Source organism: Watersipora subatra, chromosome 9 (genome assembly GCF_963576615.1).
Source record: "Watersipora subatra chromosome 9, tzWatSuba1.1, whole genome shotgun sequence".
NCBI lineage: Eukaryota > Metazoa > Bryozoa > Gymnolaemata > Cheilostomatida > Watersiporidae > Watersipora > Watersipora subatra.
The window spans coordinates 38,376,810-38,392,580 of NC_088716.1; the positions used below are offsets into that span (position 1 = coordinate 38,376,810).

Below are 15,771 nucleotides of genomic sequence, written 5' to 3' on the forward strand. Positions count from 1 at the left end.
CTTGGCCAATTAGAGGCTGCATTGGAAACCGTATTGCAGGTTTGAATCTCAAACTTGTCTGGTATCTCAGGGCAAAATCTTCTCGGATTTATGCTGGTATTTCAAGTTTCTCATTTGTTGGAACACTCGTATCTCAAACTATTACTGTAATAACTACACCACTTTATAAAAAAAACCTTTACTAAACGCCCAGCGCATCCTGATGTCAATAAACACTCTTTAATAAAGTTGCTGCTTGTTGAAAATTCGAATCAACACTTTAGAGTTTCATGGTTGGCCACTAACAGCATAACGAGCCAGTGTCCAAGCCACCCGTGCAAGCCACCAGTTTGCTGCAATGGATAGCGGAATCTATTTATTGCTGTTGATGATACTTGCTGCGGGACTAGTATTTGATTCGAGCATGCAGAAACAATGAGGGTCCTTCGAGAAAAATTTAAGCAAAAAGCTAGAACACTATGTTTTGGAGTATGCGCTCATTCAAATGCGGATGGGTTTGGGATAGTGTGGACATTGTTATCACGAACCATCACCAAAGCATTGCGGCATCAACACTGAGATACGGCGATGTAGTGTGAGTCAGCCTTAAAATTATTAATCAATCTTTGTATTGAGTTTACGGCTGTAGTCAGATAATGCTTGACAGCTCTTACATCAAAAGTTCACTAAATGGTTTTTAAGCTGCCATTATCAGCAAATTAATTTTGAAAGTGCTAGTGAATAAGGCTGTTTAATCTGTTGGCAGATGTCTGGATTGTCACTTCTTGATTACTCTGTCAGGTTTCAGGTTGCATCATTTTTAATGAGTGTACTTCTTCGATATATTTAGTTGTTGTAGAGACTTATTGAGACTTGACTCTAACAAATACATTTGATTGTCTGTTTGTCTCAAAAGTATTTCTGTACGCATTAAATAACGTGTCATAAATACAAAACTACATTTAGTATTTGGGTCTGACCTTAACATGCTACCAGTAACTGACATGAATAACTTTATTATTTTGTATTTATACAGTTTGACATGACTACATGTATTATTGAGTTCAACAGCTGTTGAACTCCATTGAACTGTTGAGCGACTTAACAGCTCACCAGTCGCAGTTGAGTAGCAAGTAGATAAAGTTTATTGAACGTTGTGAGAAGCAATAACAACTAATCAAATTATCTTGCAATAATGAAGCAAAGCGAAAAATGTTTTGTTGGCTGATTGGGTATTAAAAAACAACAAACAGATCAATTAGAGACAATATAAAAATAGTGTTTAGATTTTTCATAATCTTTATAATATTATAATTAAAACATCAAATCATACAGTGAATGCAACGTTACAGTAAACACTTGCAAGATGCTAATAATTGGCACAATGAAACTTGCTGGTAAACTCAATATACAAAACAAATGTAGAACTGAAGATCACTTGGTTAATAAATGAGATGGATGCAGTTTTTCTCGACTTTTTCTTCAGCTACCAGAGGCAGTTTGTAGCCTACTTAACTAAGGAGAGCTGCTTCAATGTTCAGCTTGGTTTAATAAATAATGTATACAAGTTTATATAGCTAGTAAAGATATAGATAGTAAAGATATAGCTAGTAAAGATATAGCTAGTATAGACATTGAATACTTACTGAACGATTGCACTTTGCATGATAAATTCTGTTCTACCATATTTAAAAAAAAATCTTATTATATGGGGAAAAACTAATGTAAGTAGGCATAAGCTTCAGCAATATTTAGCATTTTTAGTCAACACACTACTCTAATTAGACAATTAGGATAGGAAGCTGTCTTTCCTGAGACTTGCAAAGTTTTTACAAAAATGTTTTGTTGAAGTCTACGGAGATAATTTTAGTATTAAACAGAAGCAACTTCCTCCTAGATTATTTGGCAAGTTTCCAGGTTTGCATGAGAAATTCTAATCATTCTATTTAAAATCAAAAATATCTTGTTAAATGTATATGTAGGTTACAATAACTAATGTAAGTTTAGACGTGTGAGCTGCAAAAATATTTAGTATCTTCTATAGACATCCCGCTCTAAACTATTTAGAAATAAAATGGAGGAAGATGTTCTTTGTTGAGGCATGTGAATTCTTTTGCTAAAAATATTTTTTAAACCTGCAGAGATAATTTTAGTATTAAACAACATTTAACTTTTTTCTAGATTACTTTTGAAATTTTCAAATACCCACATTACAAATAGAAAGCTGTGTCAAGGGAGAAATTTGTTAATAATTAATTTTTATTATTTAACATTTCAAATTTGATATTTAAGAGAAAAGTAATAATAATAATAATTTGATATTTAAATAAGAATTTTAAATTTAGAAATTTAGAAATAATAATGAAAAGTGTATTGTTTTTGTATGTTTCTTCTGATTGTGATAATTTTATGGTTCTATGGTTCCATGTGTAATGGTTAGCCTCTGGACCTTGAGTTCAATTTCTCCCAAGACAAATTTTGACCGCAGACAAAGTGGCACTTCTGCCCACAAAAATCAGACTGCTGCTATAAGGCCAAATTGAAATAACAACTCAATCAATGGATATGGGCACTCCTATAGTTTTCCTTGCAACTTGTTTGGACAGTAACGACGCTATAATTGCAATGATGAGCCCAAGTATCAAAGTTCACAACAAGTAGTATTGATAGGCCTATACTAGTACTTGTAGGCAATTATTGTAATAGACAACAAGAATGCACAAGTGGTTTGTTTTCAAGTGTCTGTAACTCTATTTCCTTTAGAAGAACAAAAATAACAGTAATTCTGTCAATCTAACTAGCCAAAGCAAAAATAACAATACGCTTGTATACATGTAATTAGCCCTATTAGTTATGGCCTTTCTAGGTTTAATAGTTACGTGTGTCTGCGAGGCTTGTAGTGACGAGGCGTGTATTGACGAGGCGTGTAATGACGACTCCTTCTGATGGCAGGGGGCTGAACGAATTGTATTTCCTCAGGGCTTTGTAGTTTCCTGGTTCTTTGGGTAGATTGTATCTGCTATATGGTTCCTCCTCAATGGGTTGATCTTCTGCAGGCTGTCTGCTGCAGGCTCCTATGGCTTATATTAGCCTCTCTCCGCGCCCTTTTTTGCTGCTTGGCTCGCTGCCAAGTTAATGTCTCTGGCTCCCTGACAGATGCGCTCTGCCTTGGCTTGCTGCCAGCTCCTCCTTATATACTTATTCTTGGATAAGTGTCAAATGTCACTGGATTCTTACAACATTTTCGTAATGTCTATTTCTAGTGTCTCCGATGTCAGCAAGCGGTCCTTTCTGACATTTGATATCTGACGCCTTGACAGTAGACATCTTATGGGATTCCATGACGATGTGATACGCCCGCCCGTGAATTAAACTAATAATTGGTACAAGGCTTGTCTTCCATGTCAGCCAGCATTCTTTTTTCTTACATTTGATATCTGATGCCTTGGCAGTTTTTGTAACATTTGATATCTGATGCCTTGACAGTTGGCATCTTATGGGATTCCATGACGCTGCGATACATTCGTGAATTAAACTAAGTCAATAATTTTTACAAGATTGGCATAACCTGAAAAACCGTCGCTAGCTGATTCATATAAAATGGATTTTGCTATAATATTCATTCTGACACAGTTATGATAATTTATCTTACATAAAGAAAAAGAGATATTCATAATTCATGCTTTTCTATATTCATTACATCAATTCTATTTTCTTTTAAACCTTAAAATTCATGCATAGTTATATTATGATTTTACAAAGTCATACTATCTATAATAAATGATGTTATAACGTATATCTATAAAAGTGTTGTAAATATTTCATTTCGTTTATGACTGGTCGACGGTTCGATGTATGTATGTCCTTGCTTGTGCTTGTCCCTGTAATTGATTAGTGTATGGCTACACATCTTCTTCATGTGTAGTGGTGACATCATATACAGTCGAGCTTGTTAATATCTCTTCATCAATTGTAATGGTTAGACGGCTACTATGTTTGGTACATGAGAGCATAGATGTAATACATCAATTATTACGCTGTTTGTAGCAGTGGGAGAGATTACCATTAGTCTTAGTTTTTTTTTTCACATTTCCTATGCCGGCACTACCTGTCAACCAATTTACTTATAAATTGCTTTGACAAGTAACGCGGTGTTGTAGCAAGGCTTCCAACACGGATGCTGCCCTAGCTTGGCAGATTTTTCATGCTGCCCTGTCATCACTTCTATCGCTGATGCAATCCTATCTCTGCAGTCTGACACGCTGATCTGTCATAGCTTCCAATACTGATGTATTCCTAACTTGGCAAATTATCACGCTTTTGTTTTAGCATTACAATATCCGTGATGCCAATTTTACCGTGATTGCTGCCCTCTGCAAACTTTCAAACTTTCTAACCCTGACCTGACAGCTGAAATGAGTGACATAAACCTTTGACCCCTTGACATAGTTGATATGCTTATTTTGTTTCTAAGGTCACACTATATAATTAAATGTAGACAAACAAGCGTTCCCAGAGCAGAGGCAAAGTTCATAAAATATACACTTAAACATAGTGATACATCTTTTTTACGAGTTTTGAATCTTCAATTTTACCTTTATTTTAATTCATTTTATTTTAAATGGAAGTATTGTGAGACTTTTCAACTAGTAGTTGTTTACTCTATTTTTAAGGAGATTAGTTTACATCTAACATGGTGCACCGATTTGTGAGATAATACTACATGAAATATTTAATTTTTTAATTTCATATCAAACCAAAATACTTTTAATGAGATACGTTAACAAAAACATGGTAGAAGTATGGGCAATGGGTTTAATTTTGCAGACACCCTAAAGAGCTCAGCCTACTGCACAAAGCAAAGCAATTTAAACAATTTAAATGTTTATTACGCATGTCGATGTTGCTGCGCCAACTGATAAAATTTATGTCAAAAATTTAAAGCTATGTGTACATTAGTGTATAATAAAAAAAATTTGCCAAAACATTGATCGGCCAACAAATTTCGAAAAAAAATCTTCGACCACAAACATTTTAAAAATTTGTTGAATTGTTAAACTGTTAGTTTAAGCTTGTTCATTTTGCAAACGATTGATTAGTTACAAAAGCTAATCCATGCAAGATGAGTGCAGATCTATTTTTATTTTTATTGCAGGTCCATCTTCTAATGCAGGAGAAGCTAATGTTTAGGTTTAGTGTATTGTTCTTGCATAATATTAATCAACACTCTAGATGTGCTATCTGGTGCAGAAAACTGACAGTAAGATGATAATTGGATAAAAGCTATTAACAGATTATCACTTAATGTGCACTCTGCTTGATGCACTCCTGTTTTTAAACATAGGTTCTAAACATCCAGTGACAAATCAATCATCTGCTCGATGATTTCTTTCTTAGTCTTCTAACAGCCAAAACCAAGTTATATCAGAAGTAGTGTTCACAAAGTAATAAATTACACAAGATATATAATGGAATTGCTACTAAGTCAAAATGAAATTACCTCGAGCTATTTCGGCAATTTTTTCTACTAGGCTAAAACTACCCTGAGACATCTCAAACTACAACAAAGCTGGCTCTACATCACTGACAAATATAAAAAAATTGAAGCCTTTGGAACACCCTTTTATTGGTTTACTATGTTTAATTCTATGCAGAAATTGTATAAAATTAGCAAAATTTGGAAAAATGGAGATTATCTTGAAAACTTTGATCCAAAGTAGGTTCATTCAAGCGAGTCAAGTTAGTTACTCCAATTCTTAATGCACTTTAGAAAACACTACCCATCATAAGTTTGTAATAAATTGGTTTTGAACAAAACATGTACACTGAGCTAAATTTAGGCAGCTACCCAAATTCTAAAACCTGTTTTTGGACTAGGTTTTACGAGGTCAAATATATCAGTTTAAACATGACATTGCAAAGTTTAATTGCGTCTGTTTACAAAGAACCAAGTATAACTTCCTTTTAGAGTTCACTGCCGAGACAGCTGACCTTTAGAGTCAATATAATTTATGAAAATGTCTGAACTCGAACTTTGTACTGCTACTTTTTATAAATATCTGTACAGATTTAGTAATACAACATTGATCAATATCACTGAAAATATTGGTTTTGATAATTATTTAACAAGTACATGATATAATTTTAACTTCACGGGTTTCATGACAAATATTTTTGTGCGCTTGTGAAAACAACAACAGAAAACATTTAAAATTCATTATAATTGTTTTTTATTTGGTAATTGCAAGACTTCCTACCAACAGCATGCTAAGAAAGATCTTCAACAAAAATACAACTTTAAATAATTTAATGAACTTGTGATGTGAGAGCTGTCAAACCTTATGTAGCACCGCTATAAACCCAATACAAAACTTGCCAAAACAAAACATATAGGCTAAATTCCAGGAACAGTAAAAACTCTACAAAATGTTTTTATGTTGCTGAATTGCATTATAACTTGCTTGATCAGTTCCTGGTGGAATATTAATGTAGAAGATAATGAGAATGTGTCAGGCCAATTAGAACCACTAACATGACAGAAAGTTGTAACAACTTTTTAAATGTAGGGAAAATTGGGAAAGTTCTGACATTTCACAGTAACAAAAAGTAAGATAATGTCAGCTGAATGTAGACATACTACTATGGTAAAGGATAAGCCAGTATCAAGGGAAGCGTAAGAAAAATACTATTGTTATAAAAAGTTGGCTGTTATCAAGTGGATATAAGAAATGCTGCAATAATAGAAATTAGGTGGTATTGTGATGGTAGAAGACAGTTGAGCTCAGGGCTAAGAAAAGCTGTTATGACAGGCCGACTGTGTTTAGACCAAGGTGATGGCTCGTCCTCTTGAAGCAGCTAGGAACTTAAACAGGTCTTGCAGGACCAAGGCATGAGAATACCATCTTCATGCCAGCTTGGACTGCTCCTTACTTGGCTGGATGTACAACCAACTGACTGCTGGCTTATAGGGACGGCCGGGTTTAAGACCAAGCCAGCAAATGAAAGACCAATTTGCTACGGAGTTGGCATTAAATAGACCGGCCCGCTTCCGAGTCTGCGCCAAAAGAGCCTGACCTACTACCAAGACAACACAAAATATACTAACCTGCCATCGAGTCTGCCTTCCAGAAAAGAGACTGAACCTGCCAGCAAAGATGATATATAAGGAACCCAGCAAGCTGAGGTTGGTAGAGCACAGAAAATTCTCGCTATAAGCAGTTATTTGTTGCACACACATGGTCTGTATTTTACTAAATCTTTATTATACAAACATACATGCTGCTTTTTATACTCCAACTGGTTTGATTCATTGTCAAGCAGTAAAGGGTTGCAGCAGATCCTTTACAATATTAAGCGAATATAAGAATTGCAATAGTAATAGAGAGTAAAGTGATTTCAGGTGAATGAGAGAAATTTAAAATCTGTTCATGTATGTATGTGTCTGTGTTACCTCTACTGTATCTACATACACATAATACCTCAAAAAGAATAATTCAAAAAAAAATCGAAAAAACTTTGATACGTAAGTTACAAAAAAATCGGATAAACGTTTTGCTCTAAACTAATTTGGAGAAAATGACACTGTTCTTGACTTGTTTTTTAAATTTTACTGCTGAAAAAATATTTTTAGAGTGTGTTTACGTCTTTGACAGCATTTGGTACAGCCTTTAATCATTTTTTTTCTAAAATGATTGGCTCTGCAAACCACTTGCTCAAACCATAAGATTAAGTCTGATTGTGCTTGAAAAGATTGACAGATTTGCTTATCGATAATCTATTTATTTACTGGAGACACTCTAACAGTGTGATTCTGGATGATCCAATCAATTTACTCCCTCAGCTTATACTGTATCAGTTTTGTGGAAAACTATTTTGTTAATATAGCAAAATTAGTGAAGCATGTTTTTTAGGGTCAATTGAGAATGTTGTTAACTAGCATAATTTTTGTTCAATTTTCAAAATGCTGCCATGAGATGGTATAACAGGTATTTTTTGGTATGATGTTAGTAAGACAAAAGGATTAGTATTTAAAGGCAGCAGGCTAAAAATTTGGTTGTGTGAGAATGCATCAAGAATCAACAAACCAATATGCACAAAACTTAGTCAAGTTATGGTCAAATATTAAGTAACAACTTATTATTAGCCTTTAACTTTTGTTTCAAAGACACTTTTGAAAAAAAACTAGCAAAAAGTTGAGAAAGTGCCTTGATATTTACACCTCACCATTATGGTAGCCTTGCTGGTTTGTGACACTTTGGTAAAATACATAATGTATAAGGTAACACACAGTGGAACACAGAGTATTTCGGTAATACTTTAGACAAGTAAAAATACTAATTTGATAAATTGACCAACATATTCAGCTCTGAGAGTGAATGACCACTAGCTCAAAATTAACAGTCAGCTATGAAAGATGAGAGTTATTTGTATAGTAAGGTAGGTAAACTTTTGTAATAGTAACATTGGTAGTGGCAATAATAGTAGCAATAGCAATTGAAATACTAGAAATAATAGTGGTTGTAGATGACGAAGTGGTAGTAGTAATATTATTAGTAGCAATAATAGAAACAGTAGTAGCAGTAATAATAGTAGTAGTTTTAGTAGTAGCAGTAGCACTACTAATAGTAATAGTAGTAGTAGTAGTAACCTTGTTCGCCAGCAATTTGCCAAACTGTTGGAAACATATGTTGTGCTAAAGAGAACACTGGCCAACATAAAGGAAGTTAAAACGGACTCAAATAAGACTGGCTAAAGCAAGTGGCTTTAGCTGAAATAATCTTGCTTTGATTCTACTCATCAAGGGTTTACCAAACAATAATATGAATTTCTGGCTACAGGGCTCAAAGATCACATGTTAGAAACACAACCAACCACTATTGGCCTGCGAGTTTAACGTCGAAGGTACCCTATGTGCGACTCAGTGAAGTTTTCTGAAAAAAATTAATGTTAAATTTGTCAACCATACAAACATTCATTATATGTGTACTGTAAATTGTTATTGTTGCCCTGCGATTGGTGAAATTCTAATGATTGTACAGAACTTACGAATGTACACCGTTAATGCAAAGTTACAGCAAAAACTGATAGTGGTGACACCTGTTGACACAAATAGTCATGCTGCTCTATTTTATATTATAGTCAATAAAATCTGATGTAAATACATAAAACAACCTGGTTTGTAAACAAGGACAACATCTTTCTGCAGCGCAATTCTTTTAAATGGCTGAGTCAAATTGAAGCGTAACCATTTAAAAAGCATTTTTCATTCAGAGTACTTCGAGCTAATAAACATCTCTGATAGTTCTATATACTTTTTCAAGTTTTCTATACTGCTCAAATCTACTTCACGCCAACATGACAATATGCTGCTCAGTAAGAGCGCTGCTGTAGGTTATTTGCTGTTTCCGTACAGAATTGTCAAGTTCATTAAGATTAGACAAAAACAGAACATTACTAGGTGAAACAGGTAAATAATATGTGATATTAGGTGAATGCATGAATCACTATAGTAAAAGAGAGTAAGGAGATATCAGATGAAGGTAAGAACTACTATAGTAATAGATAAAAAGTTACAAGGGATATTTCTAATCTGTACATGTTTCTGTGTGTTTGTGTTACGCCTACTGCATCTACATACAAGCAATGCCTAATAGATAAAAACCTAAAAAAGATAAAAAGGTTAGATACACAAGCTACAAAAGACCTGATAAACACTGATGTAATCTATTTTGGTTGTGCAAGGAAGAAGCTGTTGTTTTGTAGTTTTCAATTGTTACTGCAGAAGGAGTATTGTCAAAGGATGTTGGCACTTTTGCAAAGACTTGGCACAGCCTTTAATCACCTTCTTTCTAAACTGATTGGCCCTGCACGCTACTCACTTGCGCCAATAAGATTGAGGCTTGATTTTGCTTGAAAGGCTGACAGGTTTGTCTATTACCAAATTTGTTGATTCGTTGAAGGAACTTCACTGTGTGACTCTCACATACACTCCGTTGAAGTCTTCTCTTTCAGCTAACACCTTGTCAGTTCTGTAGAAACTATTCTGCTATTTGCAAAAAATTTGTGAAGTACATGTATGTTCATTAGAGTTTTTTGAAATTGCTCTCGACCAGCATAATGTTTCTTCAAATTGACAAAAGCTACCTCGAGACCCATTGGCTATTATTTTTTGCCATTTTTTTCAATGATACATATTGATTTGTATTTAAAGATAACATGCCAAAGGTTTTGTGGTGTTGGGATGTATCAAAAAGCAACAATTTATTGCTCACAAGGGCTGGTCAACTTATCGTTAAAGATTACTTAACAATTTATGAATAGTATTTTTATTTTGGTGTCGAAAGCACATAATAAACTTTAATTTTATTTTTTTGAATGAAAATTAAGAAAAAATTAATAAATTGTTTGAATGTTTTTAGCCTACCACTTTGATAGTGTCACTGGGCTGTGAGAGCTAGCTAAACATGTAATGTAATATGATATGAAACACAGAGTGTAGTAGTAGCGCTTAAAAACCTAGTTATTGTAGGTACTTGAGGCAAATAACGACAATAACTTGATGAGCTTGTTTTGACCCATAGAATTAGCTCCTTGGGTATATAATGACCACTATCACTGAAGAAACATTTACTGATAAAAACAAAAAATTCAATATAAATTTATAATAGATGCTCCATGCACTATGGACATAGGCACACTGTGAACTGGCCAAATTTAAAAAAAGTTTAATTTATTACAGTTGTTTTTTCTTCTTTATAAACATGACTGACCAAGCCATATAGTTTTAGTAAACATTCATAACAGTTAGGTAACAGGTACAAAAGCAGTTACACCTAAGTAAATTGCTAATCTCATACTGGAAAACTTAAGTTTGCCACTACTTATTCTAGTTCTAGAGAGTAAGGTGATATCATGTGAGCAGCATACAGAATACTACTGCAGTAGTAACAGAGAGTAAGGTGACATCATATGAATGTAAGAAACACTGTAGTAACAGAGAGTAAGGTGATAATAGCTGAATGTAAGGAATCATATAGTAGTAGAAAGTAAGGTGATAACAATTGATTGTCTGAAATACTATAGCAATAAATTCAAGGTTACACCCAAGGAAGATTTCTCATCTGTACCTGTAGCTATGCTTTACCTTTGCTATATCTGCATATACATGTATGTAATATCTCAAAAGGAAAAACTCAAAAAAGTTTTGTTGAAAGTTTATTAAACTGTTCTTCATAGACTTAGCCCAATATTTAAAAGTTTAGAAAATTATTTACATGTAATATTGTTTTAGCATACTTCTCCTATGGGTCTGATTAGTGGTGACTCAACCAGTACTATTTTCATGAAATCCAATCAAATTTATTTTTAACATCTTATTGCTTGTGCTCTCCTACGACTGCGGCTAGCCTGAATCATGCTTGGAATATATTTGACAGCTACAAAGCCAAATGTCATGACCTAAACATATGACCACAGCTTTGCGTGTAAAATGGTGATTGGTAGATGACTACAACAATCAAATGTATAAAATATTATTCTAGCATCAACTACTGCAGAATCACAAACAGAGGCTCCGTTCACAGAAGCACATACGTCGTACCTACCGGGTCACCAGAACTCATACAATGACGCGCTTGATTTTGGCAATGCTCTGCTGTCTTGCGTTTGTTAGTGGAGATGAAGTGATCGAAGGAGAACAAGAACGGATGAACACTTTCGAAAATTTTGAGCAAAAATTAGAAGAGCAAAGGCTTGCATTTGAACAAAAAATGGAAGAACAAAAACAATTGTTGGAACAACGAATGGATGAGCAGAAAACGGCTTTAGAGTGAGTATGGGAAGATGAAAAAATCTCATTGGAAAGAAAAGTTGATGAAGCAGGAGATGCATATAGAATGTGGGAATCTGCTGTGACTGACTGACATAATGGAAAACCCACATTGCGACAATGAAACTCTTGAGGGTGACATTGCAAGCTTAGAGCTGCTCAATGAAGCATTAGAGAAGAGTCGTAACGAATCTGCAGCATCAATTGAAAGTGTCAGAGAAGAGTTCAAGACACAAGTCACCAGACTCGAAGGTAGACTTACATCTTCTATCAATGAATTACAAAGAAGCTTAAGAGAACAAGTGCGTAATGCTGTTTCTTCTCGAAGTAGTCTTGAAACCCGTATTAACACGTATAAAAGAACATTAACCTCGTCGTTGAGCAGTTTGAGATCAGAGGTTTCCAGGAAGCATCCAAAAGGTACGCACTATTTTTTCAGCCGGTACTAGTCAATTATTAATTTATTTTAGTGTTTCTATTTTTTCTAAACAAACCATTGCTTATGGCTGCCCTGTTAACCACAGAAATTTAAATTAGCTAAAATGGATCAAAAATACCTAACAATAATATGGGTGCAGTTTACTTACATCTAAGGCCTAACCTAAATCAACCCGACTAGCCTGATGAGAAACTTAAAATGTCCTTTTATGCTAGATCAGGGTATTTTAACAATCACAAAAACAGCTGTTGTCTAGTGCCTAGTGGTCTGCAACATCTGACCTGCAAACCACAGGTTAGAGTTTATTTCTAAAACATACCAATGGTAGTGACAAGAATAACACATATCTTTTAATTACTCTTCGAAACTGAGCATAACTCTAGTCCAAGAGGTTTCATTGCCACTGGGCTTAGACTTTTTCAGCCAAATGCCAGACTAGCCAGACCCAACCGTCAAACTATTCTGATATGAATGTTTAGTGCAGAGTAGATGCTGTTAATCTGTTTAGCTACCAGTAACAAGAGGTTTGAAGGATGCAAAAAAGTTCTCTCTAAAATATTCTCAATCTTTATTTTTTAATGTGAAACATTTTATGAAACTCTTTTTCTTTTGTAGAGTAATTCAATGCATCGTAATTGCAACACAATCAATATACGTAACATTTCAGGTAAATAATACATGTATATATCTATTTAAAATATGATTCTTTTAAAATAACAAATATTTATTTATATTTTATTACTCGTAAAGCAATAGGTATCTAGTTATAATAGGTTAAAAGTAGATTAATTGGAATTTATTAGTAATATACTACTAGCATTATAATATGCTACACAAATATGTTTTTATTAAATTTTTTATCATTTATATAGTTATTATTCCATTAAAATTTGTTACACAACCTAAAGAAAAACCAGGGCTTCCTATTGAGTATGTATAAAAAAATTCATAACCAGTTAAAAAACATTAGCATCTCGGGCTAAATTTTTAGATAGTTGATACTAGAAGAACTTTGAATTTTTTATATAATGTTGTAGAACGGTACGTGTATTGCCCATCTTCCTACACTCGTAATCCTCACTCCAAGACTTGCATCAGACATTTTGAACTGAGTAAAACATGGTCGGAGGCAAAACAGTATTGTGAGGCCAGAGGAGAATACTTGGCAACTTTTGAGACACTAGAGTCTTCAGTTTGGTTTGTCAACCTTCGCAAGACAGACTCAGGTAATTTAAAATTTAATTTTGTAACACCTGTATAACCAGTAAATTTTGACATATTTTCAATTATCAAAAATTGTAATAGTGACAAAAAGTAAACATCTGCCAGATGATGACTTATGATGGCATCATATAGCAACAGGCTATACAAAACAACAAAATTGTGGAGGTATAATTAAATGATAAAAATTATAGCGTTTTTGCTCAAGCCGCCGTAGATTGGAATCTCTTTATTTCGATGACGTGGCCACGAAATTTGGTTATCGTCATGTCACGTATGTTCTCACGTGAATTGAAAGGCCAATACAAAGCTCAGTATAAAACTTATCATAGTACTAGTTTATGACAAACACTTCGGGTTTTATCGAAGACCCCGTATCAAATATAGATGCTCGCTACTTTACAGTTTTTTGTCAGCCTGGTCTAATCGGCAAGTCGTAATCTGATCATGCGACCCAATACTTCGCAAATAATTTTTGCAGCACTTATCGATTATCACAGGTGACCAACAGACTCGTCATGTTTATCAGACAAATATATGTAGGCTACTCCTTCGAGCTAAGGTTAAAAAATTAAATGAATTTTTACGGTAAGTTATAAGATATCACTAATAAAAGTGACAGTATTACAATGACAATAAAACGGACGCGTAAGAACAATAGACATGGTTTTATTGAATGCGTGAAGTATATTTGTGAAAATATTTCGACGATTAAGGTTGCATGAAAGTGTAAACAAAAACCATCTCTCACAAATGCGTCATGTTTGAGTTGTTTTAGAAAGAGAATCCACGGCGGTCTCGCGTGGCTAAGATTAACTGTTTGTTTTTGAGCTTTTAAAAGCTTGTAATCACATTTCATCATATTTTGCACCTACAACACAACAGAGTAAGACATGGTGAATTTTATGATACCAAATCACTGTAATGTGAATTTTGTTGCAAGTCAACCTTTAAGTAATCACTTTCCCTAATAAAAAGAACAAACTTTTACATATAGATCTTTTTTGCTAGAAAAAAATTGAAATAAGTTTTTAATAACTGATATTATCTATGTACAGAATGACTACAAATATGTGTTTATGTACTTTAAAACATACATTTCTTTGATAAGTCTTTCTATAACACAAACGCTTTTCAACTTTATGTAACTGGCATAGTGTTTATGATCAACTGATCACATTCCTAAGCATGGTTTAATTGATAAAATAGATAGACACCAATGAGCTAAACACGCTTTAAAACAACTAAGTTTGCAATGTTCCTATTTGTTAGCTTGGAGCTCTGGTTATGAAATCTGGGTTGGAGGTCAGTACGTCAGTGGAAAGTGGCGGTGGAGAGGAAAAACAAATGCACTTGCTGACACCGTCTACTGGGGAAGAGGAGAACCAACTGGTCGAGGAGAATATTGTGTAAGCAGCTATGAGCATGCCGACTACGGGTTCAACAATGATGAGTGCCACCATCGCCATTACTTCGTCTGCGAGAAAACAAGATAATGACGCGCATATCTTGCTAGTCTTCAATGTAAATTAAAAAGGTTAACGTTATGTTCACGTCTGTATCTGTAGAGCCACTACTATGTATTGAGAAAAATTAACAATAAACAAACAAATTGATTTTTAAAGTACTTCCAAAGCCACGTTTTACTTTTGAACTTTGCATTACCGGTCAACTTCTACCAAAAACACTGATATGAAATAAATTCTTAACTACATTTCAGATGAATAACACATCAATTGCTTTCCCAGATAACCACCTTGCTATATTAATATTATTATTATATCATTAGCATTGCACAAGGTTGATATGGTCTATGACATGTTTAGCCAGCAGAGTTGATTTAAGCTTTTTGAAGTTGCTATGTATTTGTTATAAGATGCCGCTTTGCAATATTTTAAGTACACTGCTTTTGTGTTGAAATAAATTTGCATTTTACTTCTGTTTGATGACACATATTAAACACTCGTAGTACTTTGAGTGAAATGTTTATAAATTGCAACAAACATAATGCTTTTAACCATTCTAGTGTTAGCAATCAAATAAAATACCCCAAATTGTACAAATTAAACACTATGATGCTAAAATGTTTATATGGTTTATAGTTGTGTTAATAGACATTTTAATTTGAAGGCAGGACCAAACAATCCATAAAACATATGAGAATGGGTCTGATGAAAAAAGAATTAATGAATATTTTACAGAATAGCCAACAAAGAGCAATATTAGGTGAAACATTTCTTATATGTTCTTATTTCTTTAGCTGCCTAATATGCAAGGTGATTGTATAGATTTAAGATTATCGTGT

General features: G+C 33.9%; 1 protein-coding gene across 1 annotated transcript; it reads left to right on the forward strand.

The window, feature by feature from the left end:
* The first annotated feature begins 11,904 nt into the window (after nucleotides 1–11,904).
* On the forward strand, nucleotides 11,905–14,962 carry LOC137405043 (C-type lectin domain family 10 member A-like). Its single transcript, XM_068091268.1, has 3 exons — nucleotides 11,905–12,226; nucleotides 13,283–13,471; nucleotides 14,739–14,962. Exons 1-3 carry the CDS (start codon nucleotides 11,905–11,907, stop codon nucleotides 14,960–14,962), a joined length of 735 nt encoding a protein of 244 aa, XP_067947369.1.
* Nucleotides 14,963–15,771: the final 809 nt, after the last annotated feature.

Coding starts and splice junctions, on each gene's coding strand:
- LOC137405043 (XM_068091268.1), top strand. CDS start 11,905: ATGGAAAACCCACATTGCGACAATGAAACTCTTGAGGGTGACATTGCA. Junction 12,227..13,282: donor TTCCAGGAAGCATCCAAAAG/GTACGCACTATT, acceptor ATAATGTTGTAG/AACGGTACGTGTATTGCCCA. Junction 13,472..14,738: donor CCTTCGCAAGACAGACTCAG/GTAATTTAAAAT, acceptor CCTATTTGTTAG/CTTGGAGCTCTGGTTATGAA.